The 23,155-nt window shown below is 46.6% G+C and overlaps 7 protein-coding genes across 7 annotated transcripts; 4 read left to right on the top strand and 3 right to left on the bottom strand.

Moving 5' to 3' along the window:
* Positions 1-216: 216 nt before the first annotated feature.
* Positions 217-2,581, bottom strand: N7487_002766 (uncharacterized protein; the record flags this gene model as incomplete). Its single annotated transcript, XM_056870513.1, has 13 exons — positions 217-344; positions 395-437; positions 490-533; positions 584-969; positions 1,020-1,142; positions 1,207-1,291; positions 1,349-1,398; positions 1,454-1,612; positions 1,662-1,767; positions 1,820-1,875; positions 1,931-1,941; positions 1,998-2,160; positions 2,220-2,581. 13 exons carry the CDS (start codon positions 2,579-2,581, stop codon positions 217-219), a joined length of 1,716 nt encoding a protein of 571 aa, XP_056735297.1.
* An 848-nt stretch (positions 2,582-3,429) lies between these two features.
* On the top strand, positions 3,430-5,118 carry N7487_002765 (uncharacterized protein; the record flags this gene model as incomplete). Its single annotated transcript, XM_056870512.1, has 1 exon — positions 3,430-5,118. The coding sequence occupies one exon, from the start codon at positions 3,430-3,432 to the stop codon at positions 5,116-5,118; it is 1,689 nt and encodes a 562-aa protein (XP_056735296.1).
* Positions 5,119-6,369: 1,251 nt separating this feature from the next.
* On the top strand, positions 6,370-6,706 carry N7487_002764 (Glucose-repressible protein Grg1). Its single transcript, XM_056870511.1, has 2 exons — positions 6,370-6,399; positions 6,463-6,706. Exons 1-2 carry the CDS (start codon positions 6,385-6,387, stop codon positions 6,676-6,678), a joined length of 231 nt encoding a protein of 76 aa, XP_056735295.1. The 5' UTR covers positions 6,370-6,384; the 3' UTR covers positions 6,679-6,706.
* Positions 6,707-8,946: 2,240 nt separating this feature from the next.
* Positions 8,947-13,927, bottom strand: N7487_002763 (uncharacterized protein; the record flags this gene model as incomplete). The annotated part of the gene is made up of 3 exons (XM_056870510.1): positions 8,947-10,932; positions 10,993-10,998; positions 11,069-13,927. 3 exons carry the CDS (start codon positions 13,925-13,927, stop codon positions 8,947-8,949), a joined length of 4,851 nt encoding a protein of 1,616 aa, XP_056735294.1.
* Positions 13,928-14,894: 967 nt separating this feature from the next.
* Positions 14,895-17,814, top strand: N7487_002762 (putative DUF221 domain protein; the record flags this gene model as incomplete). The annotated part of the gene is made up of 2 exons (XM_056870509.1): positions 14,895-14,981; positions 15,034-17,814. 2 exons carry the CDS (start codon positions 14,895-14,897, stop codon positions 17,812-17,814), a joined length of 2,868 nt encoding a protein of 955 aa, XP_056735293.1.
* Positions 17,815-18,177: 363 nt separating this feature from the next.
* On the bottom strand, positions 18,178-18,957 carry N7487_002761 (alpha/beta hydrolase; the record flags this gene model as incomplete). Its single annotated transcript, XM_056870508.1, has 2 exons — positions 18,178-18,875; positions 18,936-18,957. The coding sequence occupies 2 exons, from the start codon at positions 18,955-18,957 to the stop codon at positions 18,178-18,180; spliced, it is 720 nt and encodes a 239-aa protein (XP_056735292.1).
* A 3,352-nt stretch (positions 18,958-22,309) lies between these two features.
* On the top strand, positions 22,310-22,831 carry N7487_002760 (uncharacterized protein; the record flags this gene model as incomplete). Its single annotated transcript, XM_056870507.1, has 1 exon — positions 22,310-22,831. The coding sequence occupies one exon, from the start codon at positions 22,310-22,312 to the stop codon at positions 22,829-22,831; it is 522 nt and encodes a 173-aa protein (XP_056735291.1).
* Positions 22,832-23,155: the final 324 nt, after the last annotated feature.

Here is a 23,155-nt window from a genome sequence, read left to right as displayed (position 1 = left end):
TTGCCTAGAGTCCAATTCATGACTGCAATCTGAACAATACTTGCCCATATTGTGGCAACAACTTGACACATGAAGGTGACGCGGGGTGGCACTTTCATATAATGGGCCAGCTGTTGTTGAAGAAGAGTCAACAATCTGGTCCGCTGACATGGGGAGAAAGTTTCTTACCTTGAGATCCGCACAGTATACTTGACTATTTTAAGGTAAGCCTTCATTCTAGAAAGAGAGGATCCGTCCATACGCTTGTCCCAAGGTGATGGTGCTGAAGACCTTGAACACCATGACCCCAATTGGCTTTCCTGGGATCATAAAACCTGCCAAGAACGGCGATAGAACGTTTAGAGCTACATTGGTTAGCATTGTACACACACAAGAGGCGCGGGACTGCACGTACACAGCGTAATATTAGTGATTCCGAGAATCATGCAAGTCGGGATCTGTTGTTTGAGTCAAAAATAATCCAGCAGTGATCGTAACACAACAACATACTATGAAGACCACGGCTAGGATGATCGAGACAAAAAAGCCCCACCCTATGTATTTCGTCAGATTTGAGCATCAGACCGAGAGGAATATCACATACAAGGAAGCTGCGAATCATATGCCAGAATACCTGCAAGCCCTAAGGCGATCGAGAACAGGAATAGTGCCGCATACCACCAGTCAGGTGCTTCCCTGTACTTCTTCATCATGGTAAGATGAATATCAGGTTCCTGTTCCCGAGAAGCCCTGAATTGATGCCAAATCTGCTTTCGATGGAAGAGAATAACATGTACAATAGCTGCTGTGAGGGCTGCAAACGACAGTCCATAGTTCAAGGCAAAGGTTGGAGCCAGGAACATCGGTGAGTATGCCTTGTATTTTTCCTCATCAAAAGAGAAACCAGAACCTAGGATTTTGGTTACATTGTAGGCATTTTGTGTGTTATCATAGGTGCTGGATGTGTTGATAGGGAGATAGGCGGAGTACCTATATTGCTGTCAGCCTTGAAATGAGTCTGTTGAGATATCGCAGCATACAAAGCCCCAGAGTAAGAGATCCCGATCGTGGTGATGATCACAAACACCACAAGCCCGATGAAGGTGTTGACAAGAGCATGGACAGGTGCCAAGAGTGGATCTCCGAGATATGCGGAGACGTAGCTGGTTATAATTAGCTTTACATATTTTCCGGGGTTCTACGAGTGACAGGGACTGTAAATCTTACGTCCAATCAAATGTGATAGGGATGAGGGAGAGTCCTGTAAAGCCTCCGAACAGCTGGTTTAGAACCACATTGTTGGGTCGGATCCCTACAGGAAAAAGGTGTCAGCGCAAGTCAGAAATGGAACGAGTCAATGGGACCTTACAGGTGACAAAAGCAAAAACAGATAGGCCTTGCCATAGGACTCCCGGTATCCTGCAGTTCGAAGAAATTAGCATATGTAGTTCGGATTGGAATAGGAGAGCCTTACCAATACCAAACAAAAGCCCCAATTGTCACATATAGGAAGTATCGGTATCGTGAGATGCTCCACCCGTGAGTCTCTGATTCATCCTCGGAGCTCCAGTCGTGAAGAGCATAAAACAAGGAAGTGTTCGCAAATTGACTAGGCCACATCATAGCAGCGGGCCTTGACATTGTGAGTATTGGCAATCTTAGCAGAGAGGGTTCCGGCTTACCAAACGAGGAACCGGCGGAAAATTCCAGCTAGTGACATGCCAACAACCTGACTGCTCAAAGCGAATAAAAGTTGGAATCCCCATCCAAGTTCCATATTATAAAGTGCTGAAAGTGTATGTTAGACCAATATTTATTCAGCACCAGTGATATTGCTCACGCTTTGCTTTCAATGCCAAGAGGGCATCCGTACAATAAGCATATCCGATCGACACACTATACATTGCTTAGCATTGATGTCAAAGCTTCGATGCGATCAAGATCCACCCACTTTGCCATGATCTGAAAACAAAACGTCAGCTTTATTAATTTTTGAGTATCAACTTTCAGGAGCTTACTGTGATAACTGCATGCTCTTTGATGGTGAAAGGACCGGTATTCAACGTCCATTCCACTCCAAATGTATTGAACTTCCGAGTCGGCATTGTTTTGGCCCACAAACAACCCATCGGATAGACCAGCAACTGCACGACGATGGCCGGGAACGAGATGGCAGGACTCCTAGCGCAAAATGAGCAAACAATTTCCTACTCAAAGGCTACATCAGAATAAAAGCCCACCTCATGCTAAGGAACATGTTGAGTCCACTTCCAAGAGTAGTGAAAAACATGCCCAGCACCCAGGCGCGTACGGTGTTTGCAACTTCTCCGCCATCTGTGTTGCGCACCGCGGCACGAACAGACTCATACTGAGACTCCTGAGCGAGAGCCTTTTCCAACTCGGCAGCCTTTTCCTGATCGCCTGTCTTGACTGCCTCGTTAATGGCATCGATCTGCTCCTGTGGCAAATTTGGATCCCACTGGTGGGAGAGCTGAACCTTGTGTAACTCTTGGATCATATTGCTTACTGACTTGTCATTCTCGTTTGGCATGCCGAGCTGGGAGGGGTCAAGGCCCTCCGTGACAGGCAGATGTGAAGCCATCCTGCGACAATAGGGTAGCAGGTAACCTGCTTAGGATTTGACTGGGCGATCGATTTAAAATTAAAATTTTCTGGGCATGACAGATATTATTCAATACTTATATTTCTGGTAGATAGGAAGAAATAGAGAAAGAGAAAGAGAAAGAGAGATTAGGAGGTTCAAGGGGACTATCTATCATAGCAAACAGCTAAGAGAACTGTAATCTGTATACGGCGTCAATTGAGCTTGAATTGTCTTATCTAGACTTGGCAATGGCTGCACACACCAGCTATGAAAGTATATATGTAGAAGTTAACCCGGGCCGGTCCACTTGCCGGTCCAGTCCTTAGGAGAATAAGTTTCTCCTCCAAACACAATGTAGCTCCTCCAAACGCAACGTAGCATTTGATTCATTTCCCCGCATTTTAGCATTACCCCTAGTCCTCCCCTGGACTGCCCACGTTAGGGTATCATCCCGTCGAGATAACAAAGTACTGCTTTAGGTATAAACGCGGAGAAAGACCGCTCAACTTTTATAAGATAAGGTTACTCTGTACGATATGACCAAAAATCAACCATTCGGACCACCCGGCGATATAAGGTATAATGTCGGTTACGACACCCGATGTAGTATTGTAGGACCTATTTATTTTAATCAAATGGATCAATTAGGTTCTACTTTAGCCGGGAGTCTATGCTTTTTCTTTTTCAGAGTTAGTCCAGTTCTAGGAAAGCGCTTCTTCACTACACGTTGCTTCTTTCTGATTTCCTGCCTCTAAGAATGAACTTCGAAAGAAAATAATTTTTAAAACACAAGCAAACTCATATATTCCCAAACAAAACAGAGTGATAACCAGATTTTGCCTATCATGGTGTCTGTCACTTCACCTAGGGGCATCGCCATCCAACGTGCACAAGCCGACACGATACGCGACAGGATTGAGCGCATCACCGAGGACCTCAAAGATATCAAAGAATTTTTCCCCATCAAAATATCTCGCAAAAGAACCCAGAAGCTACGCGATTACCTTACATCCGAGCTCGACTCACTCCGCAGCCAGCCCTTTGATCTTTACGATCAACAAGGGAAGGTAGATTATCTTCTGATAAAAGGTTATCTAGAAAGACAGCTGCGCGAGTTGGAACTCAACTCTAAACAAGATGAAAAGACCGCACTACTTCTACCATTTTCAGACACACTGTTGGAGCTGTGTGAGGCTCGTGCCATGGTAGTGTCGATGAATTCAAAGGACGCTGCACGGAAGCTTGTTGAATCCCAGTATCAAATCGCAGCCGTGATAGACATGGTCAAAAACGGCTCGACCAAGATCCGGATGGAGAAAACGATTGCATTTAGAGCGGCGAGAAACATAGACTCATTGCACACCAACCTGAAAGAATGGTTCGTATTCTACAAAGGCTACGATCCGTCATTCAACTGGTGGGTATCACATCCATATGGGGTTGTGGAAAAGGGCCTGAAAGATGTTTCAGCAAGTATCCGAGAGAACTTGGCTGGCATCCGCCCAGGCAATGAAGATGCGATAGTGGGGGATCCCATCGGTCGGGAGGGTTTACTTAGCGAACTCTTGGGTGAAATGATTGCCTACACACCGGAAGAATTAATCTCGATCGGAGAGAAGGAGTTCAAATGGTGTGTCAGTGAAATGAAGAAGGCATCACGCAGCATGGGGTACGGGGATAACTGGAAGCAGGCCCTGGAAGAAGTCAAGAATGACTTTGTCGAGCCTGGAAAACAGACCGAATTAGTCCGAGATCTCACGATGGAAGCAATCTCCTTTGTCGAAGATCATCAACTCGTCACCGTTCCACCGGTTGCCAAGGAGAACTGGCAGATGTTTATGATGTCGCCCGAGCGCCAGAAAGTAAACCCTTTCTTCCTCGGAGGTGACTGTATCATTGTCTCATATCCAACCGATGAGATGGATCATGAATCCAAGCTGATGGGGATGCGTGGGAACAACATCCATTTCTCCCGCGCTACGGTCTTCCACGAGATGATACCTGGCCACCATTTGCAGATGCACATGATTGTGAGATACAAACCCTATCGCCAGCTATTTGACACACCGTTTTGGATTGAAGGATGGGCTTTGTACTGGGAATTCATTTTGTGGAATGACGAGCGATTCAAAAAGACGCCGCAGAACCGGATCGGAATGCTGTTTTGGCGACTTCATCGATGCGCCCGAATTATATTCTCCATCAAGTTCCATCTTGGACAGATGGCTCCTCAGGAGTGCATTGATCTGCTCGTTGATCAAGTTGGACACGAACGTGCCACTGCAGAAGGAGAAGTGAGACGATCATTGAATGGCGATTACTCGCCGTTATATCAAGCCGGGTATATGCTGGGTGCATTGCAAATATATGCACTGCGGAAGGAGACTGTCGAGACGGGGCTCCTTGCTGAGAAGGAATTTCATGACCGGTTTTTGAAGGGGAATTGTATGCCAATCGAGTTGGCGCGGGCTTCGATGCAAGATCAGCCGTTATCGCGCGAGCACAAGCCGTCTTGGAAATTCTATTCCTTGTAGGATCTATTTCATCGCGGCCTATAGGGCTAGGAGAAACAAAGGAGAATATTCTTGTCCATCTCCAATAAATTCACGGGCGAAGGTACGAACTACCTATATAAATTGCTTGTCTTACGGCTCTTGGGGCTGACCCTTGAACGCCAGCATCGCTCCTGACTTCCTGGCAAAATCTTAATGGATCTCTACTAGGATCGATTGGAACTAGTAATCCTTGGAAATAAACATAAATGAATGTTTTGACCTCCTTAGTGACGACTAGAGGATGAGTTCTATAGATTGTGGAGTTCATATTTCACTATCATTGGTGGATTCAGATACCGGGGACTCTAACTCGCCGAACAGCTGTGCTTCCAAAGGCCCACAGGTAGTCTAGACGACCCTGGAAGACTTCAGATGAACTACGTCATAGGCCCATACAAAAAGCTCGGCGCTAGTCATGACCTGCGTACATACCAAGTAGATCGGACTGTACAGTGTGTGCATTAATCAGTGTTCAACCCCGCAGTCGTATAACCACATCTGGATAATATAATATATCATTGTAGCATAATGGAAGGTTTGCCTTTTTAAGCCGAGGTATTTCTTTCAATGACTCTAATTGCTGATGAATAGGCACAATATTCGCTTCAATTTGCCTCAATTATAAGTCAGGTGTGCACCAAATGATTTTCCATAGACCACTACTTATTATGACAGCATACCAATATTCCATCCATGGAATGTACTCGGGCCAACTATTCTGTAGTTGCATTGTTGGGGTAAAGATGTCCATACGTCATGCAGCCAGGTTGGTGGATCTGGGAACAGTCTGGGGATATTTGGAATGGCCTCTCATATTTGAAGAACTGGTTATGGAATAAAATGGAATGTTCGAGTTAGCTGTGTCTATCAAAGCCGCAAAGTATGTTCACGCGTGCAATGCAAGTGTTGTAGATCTAAATCTGTATTCCCAATGCATGTAACCGGTGATGTAAGAAAGGTTAGAAATGGTAGAAAGCATAAACTGTGGATCGACCTGGGGTCACAGCCACCAAGCTTCCAAGATTCTATGCTTGACCTGAAGTTGGCAACTGGGCTGCGCGAGGTACGGGCCCTTTCACTAATGACGTCATGACATCATTGCCCCTGCCCCGGATAGGACCCAGAACAATATAAATATCTCTTCAACTTCCCCAGAAGTTCAATTATTCTTCTACACAAGTCATCTTCCACTAATATCATTCAACCCTTTCAAACAAATCACATTTTCCAACTTCCAAATTCACAATGGAGACCGTCAAGGTATGTTTTCAACCCAAGTCTCTTGGTACTTGCCTCTTACCATTGACTAACCAAACATTATAGCAAGCCGCCAACTACGTCGCTGAGACCGTCCAGGGAACTGGAGCTGAGGCTTCCAAGGAGGCCAACAAGAGCGTCGCTAAGAACAGCGATGCCAACGTCTCCACCCGCGCCAGCGCTGCCAAGGATGCTCTCGTCGACAAGAAGGACGAGCTTTCCCACAACACCAAGGCTGATGTCCACAAGGGTAAGCTGAAACCATTGAACAAAGCTGGTTAGAGAATAGTACTAACAATGTTGCAGAGGCTGCCAAGAACTAAAGTGCCAATATTCTTATGAGCCACTTATTCTATATGCAACTCCATCTAGGCGGTACTCCTGTCTTTTGATGATATCACGATGTAAATAGCGAATAATACCATCTACGATTCACAACGTTGATAAAAAAAACTTGCACAAGAATGAACTAAAAACATACAAAATTATAAAGCACACTAGACATATACATATACCATTGAGAACGTAGACAGAAGAAGCCATTAACATGAAGTGTTGGCCCAAGCCTGCGAGGTGAATGGCAATATCGAAGGTGTAATTGGTTTTTCCAGAGCTTGCCCATGATGAGCACAATTCATCGAGTTGACGCTACGTTTTGTTACATAGCATCTTATGTGGAGAACACGTATTCTAAATGCGTTTTTCGTGTGCTTCTGCGTTTCAACCGAGACTGGATATAACAACCATTTTCACAAGCAATGCCTATGCGTAAGATCATTGTAGTCTAATGAAGTCTAATGATTTTACGCGCAGACATTGCTTATGCGTCAATTTTGGGGCTACTCTTGCCCAAAGACCCCACAGCGAGATATACACACACAATTCTTCTTAGATGACTGCGCTGTATCAAGGTAAGGGGTATGTTTTAGTTTGGGTTGAAGTAGAAGAGAATATTTCATTTCCAAAGAAATAACTATGCAGGAAATAGGATTGAGGCCAAAAAAATGTCGCTCGCAGATATTCCTCAACCCGCAGCCGACCTACGGGTCTAGGCCCTCGACCCAAAAAAAAAAAACTGTCAAGGAACGGATATGGGCGAGACCTACGGAGTACTCTTACTGCACTCAAGATATTCTCCACTTCTGCAGATTGCCAGTACCAACAGACTCGACCGGCTGTAGAGGGCGACACACGCGGTAGTGCATAAGCCACTGGCCATGGATCGGTCTAGTATTATTGGGCGAGTCGGTGCGGCTGAACTCATTCTTAGGGTGGAATGCATGAATCAAAATCAGGCCTCCTAACTTCTTACTGGTGTTGCGATAGGGGTCCTCATCCCTGCAATCAGCCTTGAGCGTGCGCTGGCAGACCGTTGGTTGTGGTATGAAGCTCTCTGCGATTCTTGCTCACCCCGCTCAGCTGCTCCCGTCGGGATAACGGGATCCGGGCTTCCAACACGTAATTGGCTCAAAAAGCGAAGCAAACAAATCGACTTGGGCTCATGATCATCTGCCAAGATGAGGAAGTCATCTTCCCCAATCCTAGGTTATTTGAAATCGTCGTATGACTGAATATATAAACGGAACAAAACCTCACATTTCTCTATAGATTTAATCTCAAGACTCTTGCATCCAATCTAAGCATAACAACAATAAATCTATTTCGTAAGGCCCAGAGTATGCCCATGGGCTCTCTTACTAAGTGTCCTGGGTAAAGATATTACGTATAGCTAATGTCATATCTCTAGGGCTACTCTCCTAACAACACGATGTGTTATAACATGATAACATATACCTGCGGTCACACCCTCAAGTCTCAGTCGACCACCTGCAAATGTGATACAGAGCGCTCGGCTATGAACTCAAGCTTCAAGTGCAGAACATCATGCACGGGGTAGAACTTTGTCAGCATTCTTGGCCGCGCGGGAGCCTCGTGGCCCTCGCCACAATTCTCTAGAGTAATGAGGGGTCAACGAATAGGAATTGATTGAAAGGGTAGTGTTTCATATATGATCGAACTTTCGGGAATATGTATCTCCGTTACTGGTAGTGTAGCTCTTATAACATTTATGTGGTGTTTAATGCGGAGGAAATCGAGTAGTGACTAAACCACAAAGCAATTATCAAATCGCATACTCTGCGGTTAAATTGCCACAGCCGGCTACTCCTATTATTATTATTGTTTTATTTTTGGAATTAGGAGAGAATCAACCGTGAGGATTGCTCACTCTATCTTGCGAACAAGGACCGTTAAAGGTTATGGATTTATTCAGGCATCAATCATTGCCTCAGGCAACAAACCCCTGTCGGATTGGTCTGTATTGTAAATGTAGGGGTCCAATCAGTGGTATTCAACTCTCTGTATTTCTGTATCGGCTCTTGGTACAATTTATATGGAGCCATGATTACATAACATTAATTACAAAAATGTGTAGGATTAATAAATCCCCCGGTATGCCGGTCGTCATGCTCCGACACACCCCCTCAGCTATCCCAGTATGGGATTGCTGGACTTGTTAGATCGGCATATTGATCTCCATGGTTTAATTGACTAGGCCATTAGATAGCCTATGTCCACCATCCTGAGCATCCTTAGGAAGCTCTCATGCTTCTGGCGAGATAGCATCTTTGTGAGTCCATCTGCGACCATGCTCGCCGTCGGCACCCATCGCACCATTATGCGTCCTTCTCTAACCTCTTGCCGAAGCCAATGATGATGAATATCGACATGCCGAAGCTTCGTTTCGAAGGCAGTGTCCTCACTAGTAAGTAGGCTGATCGTTCTCTCGTTGTCGCAGTCGATCGTCATATTGTGGGAGGGTTCAAAACCGAGGCTTTTTAGTAGTCGACGCCACCATTGAAGTTGCTTCCCTGTCTCTGATAGGCCTAGCAGCTCTGCTTCAGTGGTTGACGTTGTCACGGTGGGTTGCTTGCTCGCTTTCCAGTCAACTGGTCCACCATAAGCTTGACAGATGTAGCCTGCAGAGCTCTTTCGATCTGGGTGATCTCCGTATGAAGCATCGCTTGCGAACTGTATGGAATCGATTCCAGTGCTTACTGCGTCTGCACTATATTCAATAGCTAGGTTCCGGGTAGTATATAGGTAACTGATGACCCGGTCAGCTGCTTGGTGGTGCTGGGGCCCTGGATTCGTCAAGAACTGAGCTAGTCGAGCGGTGGCCTTTGCAGCATCTGGCCTAGTGATAGTGGTGGCATAGCCTGCGGATCCAACCTTCTTTTGATAGAGAAGGATCTCCTTCGGGGTGGCTACGCCTTGGTAAGGCGTCAATTCGTCAACTGGTAGTGGCGTATAGACAGGTGGTCGATCTGTCAAATTGTAGCGGGTAGCAATGCTTGTCATATAGCTATCTTGACATAGCCAGAGCTTCTTCTGCTTCCTATCGCGAATGATTCGGATATTGAGAAACCATGATGCTTCTCCATGATCTGTCAGCTCCCAGTGGGCTTCTAGATCTCGCTCCAATTGCATGGCTCTTGCCTTAGCATTTGCATGGCTAGCAATTAAGATATCATCCACATAGAAGAAGACTATTAGCCCTTCTCCGACGAAGACACAAGGGTCTTCTGGTGCTTGTTGCAGACCTAGTTTTCGGAGTACACTAGCTGCTTCTTGTTGCCAAAGACGTGGCGAGATCCGTAAGCCGTACAATGCTCGACGAAGCTTCCAGCATTTACCTAGGGACTGGAACCCTTCTGGCATCTGCGTATACGTCGGTTTCTCTTGGCTTAGCTTGCTATTCAGAAATGCAGTGACAGCATCTCGCTGACGGAGGTCTAGGTCAAAGGCAGCGACTAGTGCAAAGATCATTCTTGCTGTTCTTGCTGCTAGCGTAGCAGCTCTCTTTTCTTCATAGGTAATCGTCTCAAGATCCCCACGAACACAGATTCGAGCCTTCAATTTCAAAAGGTAACCGTCCTGGTCGAATTTGTATGCAAAAACCCATAGTAAGGGAAGGATTTGTATCCCTCGATCCTTTGGCTTTTCAATGACTTCGAATGTCTCTTTTTCAGATAGAGAGTGGATCTCTTTCTTCATTGCTGCGAGAAAACCTTGCTGAAAAGGATGATTTATGACATCCTTCCAGTACTTGGGTGGTGGTGGGAGATCATCTCGATGGCGGCGAGCGTTTGGTTTCTCGGCGTATAGACCAGCTGCAAATGCATGTAGTAGAGCCGGTGGCTCTTCTTCGTCAATACCCTGTACTATAGTGGTTGCATATGCAAAATCGTCATCTTGTTTTGCTTTGCGTATTCGACGTCCACTTAGTATGTTGCTGGCATCTATATTGCTGGAGATCTCTCTGCTTGGTGCTAGCAGTTCTGCCTGGAGCTGTCTTTCTAGCTCATTTTCCACCTCTCTATTGGGTTCTTCATTAGGTTCTCCATTGGCTTCTTCATTGGCTTCTTCATAGGCTTCTTCATGGGCCTGATCTTCACTGAGCAGTTGATCATCTAGATCATGCGTATCCACCCCCCTGATCAGGGCCAGTTTCCACCCCTTGCTGTAAGCCAGTTTCTTCATTTGGTGGGGTTAATGGTGATGGATCTTGATCCTTCTGTATGTCCTGGATCTCACCGGCTTCTTTTCTGACCGAGGTCAGAAGTATAGGTGGTAGGCTTATTGGGGTAGGCATTAATGCCTGCCTGCTCACCCCCTGAAGTGGGGTGATCTCTCGGTAGTCAACCTCACTTAGCTGAATATCTTGTGAAGTATCTGGTAGAGTATCTGGTAGAGCATCTGGAAGAGCATCTAGAAGAGCATCTGGTAGAGCATCTGGAAGAGCATCTGGTAGAGCATCGTCGGTTTCATCTTGTCGGTTTTGATGCTCACTTTCCGGCGTACTAGTTGCTTCCTGGCTAGCGATCTGATGGTTGATGATTTGCGCCACTTCGTCGGGCGTAATCTCTTCTGGCTCTCTCACTAATGGTAGTGGAATAGGCTGAGATTTCTCATAGTCCGGCGAGTATTTACGTGCTTCATCAATGACTGCATCTCGTATATACCTCACTTTCCCACTGTGTGGAAACCAGATTTTGTAGATATTAGATGCCAAGTATCCGACTAGGAAGCCGACCTCTGCTCTTGGATTCATCTTATCTGACTGGATCTGCCTCTCAATGCGGCAGTACGCCAAACTTCCATATAATCTAACATTTGCTAGATTGATCTTCGGGGCTGTTGGAGCAAATTCTCTTCTTACTTCTTCCCATGGTATTAACCACTTGTTCTCAGAAGCAATGTATGTAGGGGTACGGTTCAATAACCACACTGCAGCGCTTGCGAATTCAGGCCATAGGTCTTTCGGAAGCTTGCCTTCAAGAGAGAGCATACGCATACGGGTAATGATCATCCCGCCAGATCTCTCGGCATACCCATTCATCTCTGAGTGGCCGGGTGGAGTATGATATATCAAGATACCATCGCTTGTCAAACTGTGCTCCGCTGTTTTGCCTGCTGCAGCTTCATTGTCATAGTGAAATGCCTTGATAGGTAGATTCCACTGATTCCTTGCTAGCTGTACGAACTGGTTGATCGCCAGCTGGCATTCAGGCTTCACTTCATGTGTCATTATCCAATGGAATCGTACTCCTTCCATATAGAAATGAGATATCCATCGGTGTCTATTGTATGCTAGCGGCAGTTGTATGAGATCAAAGTGGATCCTTCCAAATCGTCCAAAAGTACGTCCTACTGGCCGGCGAGAGATCTGTTTTGGTGCTCTCCCAATATGACAGGTTTGGCATAATGAAGCTTCTTCTTGCTCTGCTTCCTGGAGGACTATACCATCTACCATAGTAGCAAGCTTAGCTACGGCACGGGGCTCAATATGAGCAAGTCTTCGGTGCCAGACGTCGGGGGATGCCTCTGATTTCTGCGGCTTTACTGACGTTCTTGATACTCTTGGTACCGGTACTAGTGAGCTTGCGCTTACGGCATATGCTTGTTGCGGTAGAACCTCTCCTGGTTCATCGAAAATCCAGAGGTTAAACTGGTCCCATAGATGTACATTGACAACAGGTAGATCCTTTGGATCTCGGATGCAGTTTGTACGTTGACACCAGGTGCCCCCCTTCTTCTTTAGCATCGCGTACGACACTAGATTTGTATGGAAGCTAGGCGAGTAGAGAGCATCACTCAATGTGATTTCCATTCTCCCTTTCTGTGGATGCTTGCCGACTAGTCGAACTTTGCCTCTCCCTAGCACCTGCGTAGTACTGTCACCAGTTGTCAAATCTATGACTTCCGGCGTAAAATCAATAAACAGTGCTCTGTTATTGCATACATGTGAACTGGACCCAGTGTCAAGAATCCATCGATTGCGGAGAGAGAGCTCGCCAGTCTTTGCAGCTGAGAGTGCATGCTTGCCAATCTGTATAGCTTCACTTAGTAGCTTGCCTTGGTGCTTGCCCTGGGGCTTGCCCTGAGGCTTGCTCTGAGGCCTGCTCTGAGGCCTGCCCTGTTGCTTACTCTGGTAGGTGGTGGCGAAGCTAACGTGGTTTGCAGATTCATGATGCTTTGATTTAGCTTCATTGACAGCTTTGTCGACCCATTGCTTCCACCCTGGATCATTTGCTAGCTTCTTTCTAGCTCTCTCTAGCTTCCCTTCGTCTAGGGTATATCCTTCTGGGCGTATAGCTTCATTCATGAGCCAGCAGTTGGCCACCTTGTGGTGTGGATGACCATTGCCACATGGACATTTTCTCTTCTCGAATGGAAGCTTCTCTTGCTTCGCTTCCGGCTTTGCTTCTCGATGACCTTGCCAGGTTGAAAAAGCACTTTTTGGAGCATTAGTTGAGGTCACAGTTTTGACGCCTATCTCCCGATTCATTGCACGGAATGATTCAAGAAGATCTCGAGTGTCATATTTCTTCTTATCCATAACAATCTCTTGGTATTTTCCTTGCCACCAGATTGGCAGTACCTCTTTAACTGCATGTAGGAAGTCTCGATTGGAATCTGCATCGCTAATGCCGAGGCTAATAGCTTGCTCTCTTAGTGAATTCCACTTTTGAAGCCACTGCTCAATATCACCGGTTGGTTTCTGCATGGCAAAGACCTTCCAATTCATACGGATTTCTTCTTCGTACGCCGTTGACCGAGCAAATCTAGTCTTTAGGTATACAAGCCTCTCATACGGAGTACGATATGTGATCAGAGCAAGGTGATGCATTGGGTCGAGGTAGGTAAGGATGTACTCGTTGACATCACTTAGTCCTTTTGCTTGCTTCTCCCACTTCGTGTACTTCATTTTATACACGTCCATTCGATCTCGCCAAATCCTTCGATCCTTGTCATCGCCGTCCTCTGGGTATTCCGGTTCCACCGGTTCTTGGAGAGGTATAGATCTTATTGCTTGGGATTCGGTTGTCGTCGGGGGATCTGGGTTGCAAAGGTCCCATACGTTCTTTTGCATGGCATATAGCTGCACTTTTGCAAACCAAGTGAGCCACTGCGGCGAGTCCTTCAGTTTTTCGCCCTTCATGGCGGAGAGAATTGATGCTGCCTCCATTGCTGGATTCAGGGGTAGCTGGGAATAGCTTCACAATTGCTAATTCAGGGGTAGCTAGGAGGTTTCAAGGGGTAGAAAGCAGGCTTCTAGTAGTGTACTAGATACTATATCTCAAATAGTAATGCTTTCTTCGATGCGAACCGGGCTCATAACTGTCGGATTGGTCTGTATTGTAAATGTAGGGGTCCAATCAGTGGTATTCAACTCTCTGTATTTCTGTATCGGCTCTTGGTACAATTTATATGGAGCCATGATTACATAACATTAATTACAAAAATGTGTAGGATTAATAAATCCCCCGGTATGCCGGTCGTCATGCTCCGACAACCCCCTCAAACTGCCTTTGGACGCCAGGAACACCAAAGGGTGGCACAACAACGTACCTACATGAGTCCACCTCATGTCTTGTGTGGTACTGTGGTACCTTGGGCCCAACAATTGCAATGTTCCAGACTTTTTCTACTTTGGGCAACTGATTGGTGTGCCACTTGACATAAGCTGGTGGACTGCCAATGATATGATAGTGGATGGGTCAGCGAACAGATGAAACGTGTCAGGGCACCACTGTGAACGCCAGTTGATGTTGACGCAAAATCTGATCTTCAGAGCCGTGGGAACGGCATTGATTGTACTCAGGTACTCGGTGTGAGGGACTTTCATATTGAAGAAAAGTGGCTCTTGGTGGCTCCTTATTCCAACGGCGGAGATCAGCGACGCTAAGTCTGGCCAAGAATCCAATAACTCCATGACCAAATTCTAATAATAACTAGTTCAGGCCAAACGGAGTCCACCTTTTTTTCTTTCATGCGTGCGCATTATCTTTGTCTCACCTCTTATTTCTCCCATCTTTTTAGAATCTCCCTTTCCCCTCGTTTTAATCTATTCCCTTTCATCTTCATGCTGGGTTCTTGATTTCCTCCGGCCACTCGTTAATGCCGGATCCGCCACTCGTTTCTGCTTTGACGTAATGGATCTACATCACTTGAGCTTACATGCTCGTACGGATGGGAAGGATACTTTCCTCGAACTGATTGCGAATCCATTCCGCTCCGCAGTAAGTTCAAATTGTTTCCGGAGAGAAAGAACACTATGCTGACAAGCTACAGTTTACAGTTACTGCTATTTGGGCCTCACTAGGCACCTCGATCGGCGTCACTGTCCTCCTCGCCCTCCTCTTCTCCCTCATTCGACCCCGTCACTCGCTTGTCTATGCGCCCAAAGTCAAGCATGCAGACCTCAAACACACCCCACCCCCCGTGGGCAAGGGCTTCTTCGCCTGGGTCAAACCGGTCATCAATACGCGGGAACCGCAGCTGATCGAGACTGTTGGCCTGGACGCCGCAATCTTCCTCCGATTTACCAAAATGTGTCGCAACATCTTCATCTTTCTCAGCATAATCGGCTGCCTCGTCATGATACCAGTCAATGTCACACAGAGCAAGGGTGCTACCGACTCATCGGCATCTGCCGCCTTCAATATGATGACGCCCCTCAACATCACCAATCCCACGGCTATTTGGAGTCAAGTGGTATGTGCCTGGGCTTTTGATCTTATTGTTGTTTTCTTTTTGTGGAGGAACTATCGCGCTGTACGGAACCTGCGGAGGCAATATTTCCAAAGCTCTGAATATCAGCGCAGTCTGCATGCCAGAACCTTGATGATCACGGACATCCCTCCCAATAGTCGTACCGACGAAGGCATCCTGCGGTTGACAGACCAGGTTAATCCAACCGCGGCCCTCCCACGAGCCGCGATTGGCCGTAATGTCAGGGATTTACCCAGGATCATCAAAGAACATGAAGAGGTTGTCCGAGAACTCGAGTCCGTTTTGGCAAAATACCTTAAGAACCCAGACCGATTGCCCGCGAAAAGACCGACTCTACGTCCCCCTCGCCGACAACGCAATCAACTACCCGGCGGCAAAGTGGACGCGATCGATTATCTATCTGTCCGGATTCGCGTCTTGGAGGAGGAAATCAAGCATGGACGTGCGTCGATAGATCGCAGAAACGCAATGCCCTACGGCTTTGCCAGCTGGGACAATATCGAGCACGCTCATGCTGTGGCATGGAACGCACGCCGTAAGCGCCCTGAGGGCACCACTATTACTCTTGCGCCGCGGCCCAGTGATCTCATCTGGGAAAACCTTCCACTTTCCAAATCGGCACGCAAATGGAAACGACTGGTCAATGTCATCTGGGTGACATGCTTGACCCTTGTGTGGATTGTTCCTAACGGTCTGATTGCCATTTTCTTGTCCAACCTGTCAAATCTGGGTTTGGTATGGCCGGCGTTCCAGACCTCGCTGGCAGGGCACCCAACAGTTTGGGCTGCTGTCCAGGGTATTGCGTCGCCTGCACTGACTTCGCTCGTATACCTGGCGCTTCCGGTCATCTTCCGTCGGCTTTCTATTCAAGGTGGCAGCAAGACTAAAACATCTCGAGAGCGCCACGTGCTGGGGCATCTGTATGCGTTCTTCGTTTTTAACAACCTGATCGTCTTTTCACTCTTCTCGGCGGCTTGGTACTTCGTGTCGTTCGTGGTTGATAAAACCCAAAACCACGAAGACGCTTGGCAAGCCATCTTGGAAAGCCGGATGTATGCCAAGTTGGTAAGCGCTCTATGCACCGTGTCACCGTTCTGGGTGACGTATCTTTTGCAGCGCAATCTCGGTGCTGCTATCGATCTTGTGCAGCTGGTTACCATGGCTTGGGTCTGGTTCGCCAAGACGTTCCTCGCACCCACACCCCGACAGGCAATTGAGTGGACCGCACCGCCACCATTCGACTACGCCAGTTACTACAACTACTTCCTCTTTTATGCCACCGTGGCTTTCTGTTTCGCTACCTTGCAACCTATTGTATTACCGGTGACGGCATTGTACTTTGGTGTGGATGCCATGTTGAAGAAGTATCTATTGATGTACGTGTTTGTGACTAAGAATGAGTCTGGCGGTGCGTTTTGGCGAGTTTTATTCAATCGCCTGATCTTCGCTACTATTCTTGCCAACGTGATCATCGCTCTCGTTGCCAAGTCGAGCGGCACGTGGAACATGGTGTTTTGCGTGGCCCCTCTGCCTTTCTTGATGATTGGATTCAAGATCTATTGCATGAAGACGTTTGACTCCGATTGCGAGTTCTACAATCGTTCAAACCTAAGCGATGCTGAGGCCTTAGGCGCGAACACTTCCGACAAGAAGGCCTCCGACCGTCTGAACACCAAGTTCGGACACCCTGCCCTGTACAAGCCACTTTTGACACCTATGGTGCACGCCAAGGCAGCCGAAGCACTAAAGGAAATCTACCAGGGTCGTTTAGACCAGGGAGACACGGGCGGCGAGTACTCGGACATTGCAATGAACCCGATGCTTGCATCGCAGCCCGGCAAGTCTGCCGAACCAGCGCCATTCGAGGTCGTCCCGGAGAACCATCTAGACTTCTCGTACTACAAGGATCGAGCAGACTTCCGGGAAGAGTTCGGAGGCGGCATCTACGGCCGACCCGAGGATCTGATGACAGAGCGCTCGCACACACCCCGCAGTACTATGAGAGGCGAGTGGTCTCCCAGCTCATCACGTGCCTCATCACCGGCACCCTCTTTGCCATCAATCCCACCTCTACATACACACAATGCGCATGAACACTCCGACCCGACTGGACTGATTCATCCGGCCTTCCGTGTGCCGCTATCACGAGGCGACAGTGGCACGGGAGCATACTCAAATACAGATGAGGCGGAGTCCAGACTACTCACCCATGCACAGGCTCCTGGGCAGATGGATATCACGAATCCGCTCGGTCGCTGGCGGACCGGTGGGTATGGGCCTGTCGGCCAGGACGATGAGCCCCCGTACACCTCCTACGACGCTTACCGTCCACAGCGGTAAGCTGTGATTTGTTCATATCGGCCTTGTTGGGCCAGGCATCTGCATTTGTATAGCCTTTTTTTTTTTTGTATTCTAGCCTGGCGAACAACATCTCTCGGGGGGGGACTCAGCGTCATTTTTAAACACGAAGTTCACGATTAAATCTTTTTGTCTGTTTTAAAGCATGTCTTGGAAATCACCATATACACATAAAGTGCTCAATTTCAATATCAAAGTATCAAACTTTTCCAATTCCCATAGTTCTCAATTACTAGTCCAGCTCTTAATTCAACAGCATCCTTGCGCATAGTGCCAGCAAACACCTCTACGAATTTATTGCACACAGCTATTGGACAAAAATGGGTCTTGAATTTGAAGTTTTTCTCAGCTCACGTTAGACTTTATAAAATGCGCAACCACAGCGAGTTCTCGCTTCCCACTTGGAACCACATGTCCACCAGAATGCCATATCACAATCTGTTTCTTTTCATCCCCCACCTCCTGACAACTTTCCACCAACCTCATCGACGCTCTCTCATCCACGACCGTATCCATACTCCCCAGAAAATGCAGCACAGGCGTCCGAATGACAGGATCATAGAAAGCACGATAATCCGGATGAGAAGCAACATACCCCGAAATACTAACCACGAACTTGAGCGGCGGGTGTTCAAGATCCGCGAAGCAAGCGGGATATGAAATCCCAGCCTCCGCTTCCAATCTAGCAAATGCCTCTTTTCGATTTCCTTCTAACAGCGAGGCAACCATGGCAGCCGCCGCGGCCCCCTGGCTAAAACCGACGATCCCATCGAACGGCCCGGAATCCTTGAGAATAGACGCAATAGATTCCAGGCCGCCTTCTAGTCCCGGGTAAAGACCGTCAATGGATTCGGATTCGAACCAGCTCCACGCACCGTGCCGACTGCGCAGGTCGGATGTGGTACCCGAGGAGGGCTGTAGAGCAAATGGAGCTGTTGGATACACGAGTTCAACTCCCGGCTGGAGAGGGCCAAGGGCTCGGTGGATTAATTTTTCTAAGGCTTGGAGTTTTGCTCGGAAGAGTTCGCCCGATTGGCGGGATCCTACGGAGTAGTGGTTAAGTTTACTTCGTAGGCACTGCGGGATTCTGGCGTTCAATATACCGTGGATCATCAAGATTTTCATGGTTGGATCGGATATCTAAGTAAAGAGAGATTTTACACTTGATGTGGGCTAGGCAGGGGTATATATTGTGGGAGAAAAAAATACAGGCTTTTTTACCACTAGACCATAAATAAAACTTCGGTTCTTGTTTAGGGCCTAGGGGGGAGGGGGCTATATTCCTCCAACATAGTTTCGACATATAACTGAGCCAAGCGCCCAATATACCTACCGGGTATTGGTACGCTCCAGGGGATGCAATATTTCACCGGATACAAGATCTAGAAACCAAGTACCTTTTATATGATTTACCCATACAAAAGGTACTTAGACACCCCGTAGGTATAACACGCTTTTTCTCGGCCGTCGAACCAGTTAGGGAAGATAAAGAAGATATATATGATGTGAAGTAAGTCTATATTATTTAATAAAACTTTAGTAAGGAATGTTAAGTGTACTAAAAACAAAGAAATCATCTGGGTATCTAACCATTATATATATAGCGTCGTTTCTAAATAATTATTATTCCATATTAGATATCAAGACTAATACTACCATTAAGTTAATTAAGCTATACTGGCGCTATATATTCCTACAATTCCTATTACTTTAGCTAGTTCGAGGGCTGAGAAAAAGTGTGTTATACCTACGGGGTGTCTAAGTACCTTTTGTATGGGTAAATCATATAAAAGGTACTTGATTTCTAGATCTTGTATCCGGTGAAATATTGCATCCCCTGGAGCGTACCAATACCCGGTAGGTATATTGGGCGCTTGGCTCAGTTATATGGCAGATTATAGTTTGAAGCCAATGTACACGCATTATGCTGCCTGGGATGTAACTGTCGAAGCAATATGTAGACTATGCTAACTACAATATAGTGACGCGCGCTACGCGCGCTATGGGCCTGGAATGCAAAAGAAAAAGAGAAAAGACAGGCAGAGTTGGGTGAAAACTTGACATTCTAACGATAGACTTTTAATATGGGAGTTCTCATTAAGACAAGGCCTCGATATATGATCTTTATGGAGTGACAATGAGCCCATGTTGACAGAAAACTTATCAAGTAGATGGGAATATTTCGTTCAAGGAGTACCTAGAATTCAGGATGGCAATGTGGAATTTATATGAGCTTTTTAGCCTTTTCATATTTCAAGATCTGAGAGAATATGACTGACTAGTTATATATTTAGTTACTACTTACATATCTGCCAGAGCCTCAAATAGTGGGGTAGTGTATATCTTCAGCTGAAGTGAATGGAGTGGATGGAGCGGATGGAGTGAGTGAAGTGAGTGAAGTGAAAGTGATGTGATGTGAAGTGTCATACGAGAATTGAAGGGATTCTATTGGAAGAGCTCAGAAGATCGGTGGATCCGACGCTCTGTACTCGGTACATACGTATATAAAGATTCTTTAAATATTAATCCTGTACGGAGCGGTTCTCCGTAAGCCTAATAGATGTAACTGGTCGTCCTTGATCTCCAATCCTCCCCGTCTAACTATTGGTACAAAGGTATATAGTTACAGGTGGGATTCGCCTACCCACTTTGAAAGCGATCAATAGATCCATGGATTAGCTACTCCGTAGTATGCATTGAATTGAATCAGGGGCTTATACCATGCAATCCTATACTATACTATGTATGGTAGTATGCATGCTCTGTATTACTGGTATTAAGAGCGCCATGATACCAAAATAACATAGCAGGAAAAAAAAAGAAAACAGAATTATACGGCAATGAATGGAGTGGGTGAGTGGATGCTAAGGACAAATCGTCAAATAGAATAATATCTATGTATTTTCCTATGTCAATATTTTTCCCAGATTTTTTATCATTTAAACCCTTCCCCCCCGTTCCTAGATATTGACTTTAGCATCTCCTTTGAAATACACTCGTGTTTCAAACCTCTCTATATATCAAGTCACTTGATTTGTCTACTTTTGTCAATCTCATTCGTCATGATGCGCGCTTTTCCCGACAAACACTCTCATGCCTTCCCTTTAGAGGGAGAGGGTCTTGCTCATACTTCGTCCGTTGTTCAAACCACACCCCAAAGCACACTTCCCTACCTCGAACAGAATCCCCCATTTTCAAGTTCCATCTATGATCCTTATATGCAATCCCCATGGACCTTGGATGGCTTCAGCCTCAGCACCCCTGTTAAGTCCCCTCAAATTGGCATGGACTTTACCATTGGATGGGTCAGAGACAACTCTTCGCCAGCTGGGGCAGAGAATACGATAAACACTTCTTGCATGGAATTTGAACACTCTGGCTCAAATAGCCATCAACAGGGGCAATCTTCAACCCTAGTAGGAGTCCCTTTGAAAGATGCAACCTGTGAGGCTAGTCCAAGTGATGATCATACGTCGCGTAGACGTCGCTCTAAACCAAACATCAAGTAAGTTTCCTTGATACAAGTCTCTATCCTTTCTCCACTTCTCTATATTAACGAATTTTCCCAAGGAGAGGCCTCGCCAGTCCTATCAAATGTGATTGGAAAGATTGCACAAACCCATGCCTGTTCACCCGTGATACATCGTTGTGGCGGCACATCAAAGAGAAGCACATATCCCCTGGTGCATTCAAATGTTCTTTTCCGTCGTGTGATATGTCATTCGGTCGAAGGGACAAATTGAATGAGCATTTGCGATCTTCCCATGCCGATGAGAAATGTCAAAAAGGAGGATGCTGCCGTTAGTGCCACGCGGAATGAAAGTTGATACAGGTTCAGATATACTGTAATTATGTCTCTTGTTTGCTTAGATGAAATGATAAGAAGAGTTTGGTTCATATATCTCACTACTATTATCTCGATGATTATAGACTATAGTCTACTTCTCCAAAGGCATGCTGAGGACTAAATGTTATGAGGGCATGATGCAGAGAAAGTGGTCGAAGAACAGTGGGATACCAAGGTATTACCTGGGGGAAGTATGATGTTTAGACAGACCTACCCAACTTTACTCTGGTATCTGACCAATCTAAATTGATTGGTATATTCTTCGAGAATAAAAAAGAGTGGAAGAGGATGGTAAGGATTGTATTTCATGAGATGGATAGACACCCGAACTGTCAGGCCATAATTGCTCACGTGAGTTTCCAGGGTCCAGCCAATTAGATCGAAGTACCGTACCTTAATCGTGGAATCCAAGCTGAGCAAGTGCAATTTGATTCTTTGCATTTCATTTACCAACCGAGAATCAAAAGCGTTTGAGGTGACTCTAAAAAATGAAGCAACCGTGAAAAGGGAGCTGTCAACAAGGGTGGACCGAGTCGCCCAGTCGCACCGCGCCAGAGCACTGACACAGCTCCAACCCACCAGCAACCGTAACCTCCCGAGGGCTCCCCAGCACTCGAAATCCACACCAAAATGGCGTGGTATTCCATCCTACCATCGGAGCTTACCCACCTCGAGAGCTGGGCAGCTCGCATCTTCGTGAGTTTCCCCTTTCCTCTCCCGCCTTTAGCCCTTACCCCCCTTCACTATGACGCAGTTACTGATCTACTACCCCGGATTCCGCAGTTTTTCCTCGGTCTCATCACAATTGGCCCATGGGCTTTCCTCGTATTCCTCGACGCAACCATCTGGATATATCGACTGATCCTTTGGGAAGTCCCCTGGATTGGTGGGCGAGCACGTGGTCGACAGCGTCCTCGCGCGCCGAGCTTGAATGAACGTCCGGGCGGGCAACGGCGGGCATTTGGACTGCGTGGCGTGGAGATGGATACCGGTGACAGCGAGGCGGCAGATCGAGATGATTCGCCGTGGTCGAAAAGGGAGAGAGATCGTGATGACCCTGGGAAGGAGAACGTGAGCCCTGTTGTCCAAACATTGAATCCACATTTGAGTGGAGATGGTGTCTTGAAACAAAGGAGCTCGGGGCAGATATGATGCTCGAGTTTCTTTCCTCTTGTGATGATGTTTACGATCTTGTGTTATTGTTATGTCTCTTGTGGCTTATGTCGTTTTGACTATTGAGTAAACATACATTTCTCTTATTGTCCTTCAGTCTCGAATCGTGCAACACTGTGGGTCTTCTAAGGTTGCATGTACATGACTTATACTACATCGAAGACTGTACAATAATAGCAGAGTATAATCTATTACACAAAGTCGATATTAGGAAGTGATTTCCCTATCTAATAATACCCCAACTATCTTATCTCAAAGTGCCAACCCCGCAGGACCATCTCGGCCTGGTGAGTCAATCAGAAA

The sequence above is a fragment of the Penicillium crustosum genome (genome assembly GCF_028827405.1).
Source record: "Penicillium crustosum strain IBT 35664 chromosome Unknown utg000001l_segment0_segment0, whole genome shotgun sequence".
NCBI classification, from domain to species: domain Eukaryota; kingdom Fungi; phylum Ascomycota; class Eurotiomycetes; order Eurotiales; family Aspergillaceae; genus Penicillium; species Penicillium crustosum.
This window is presented reverse-complemented; position numbering and strand designations above follow the sequence as displayed.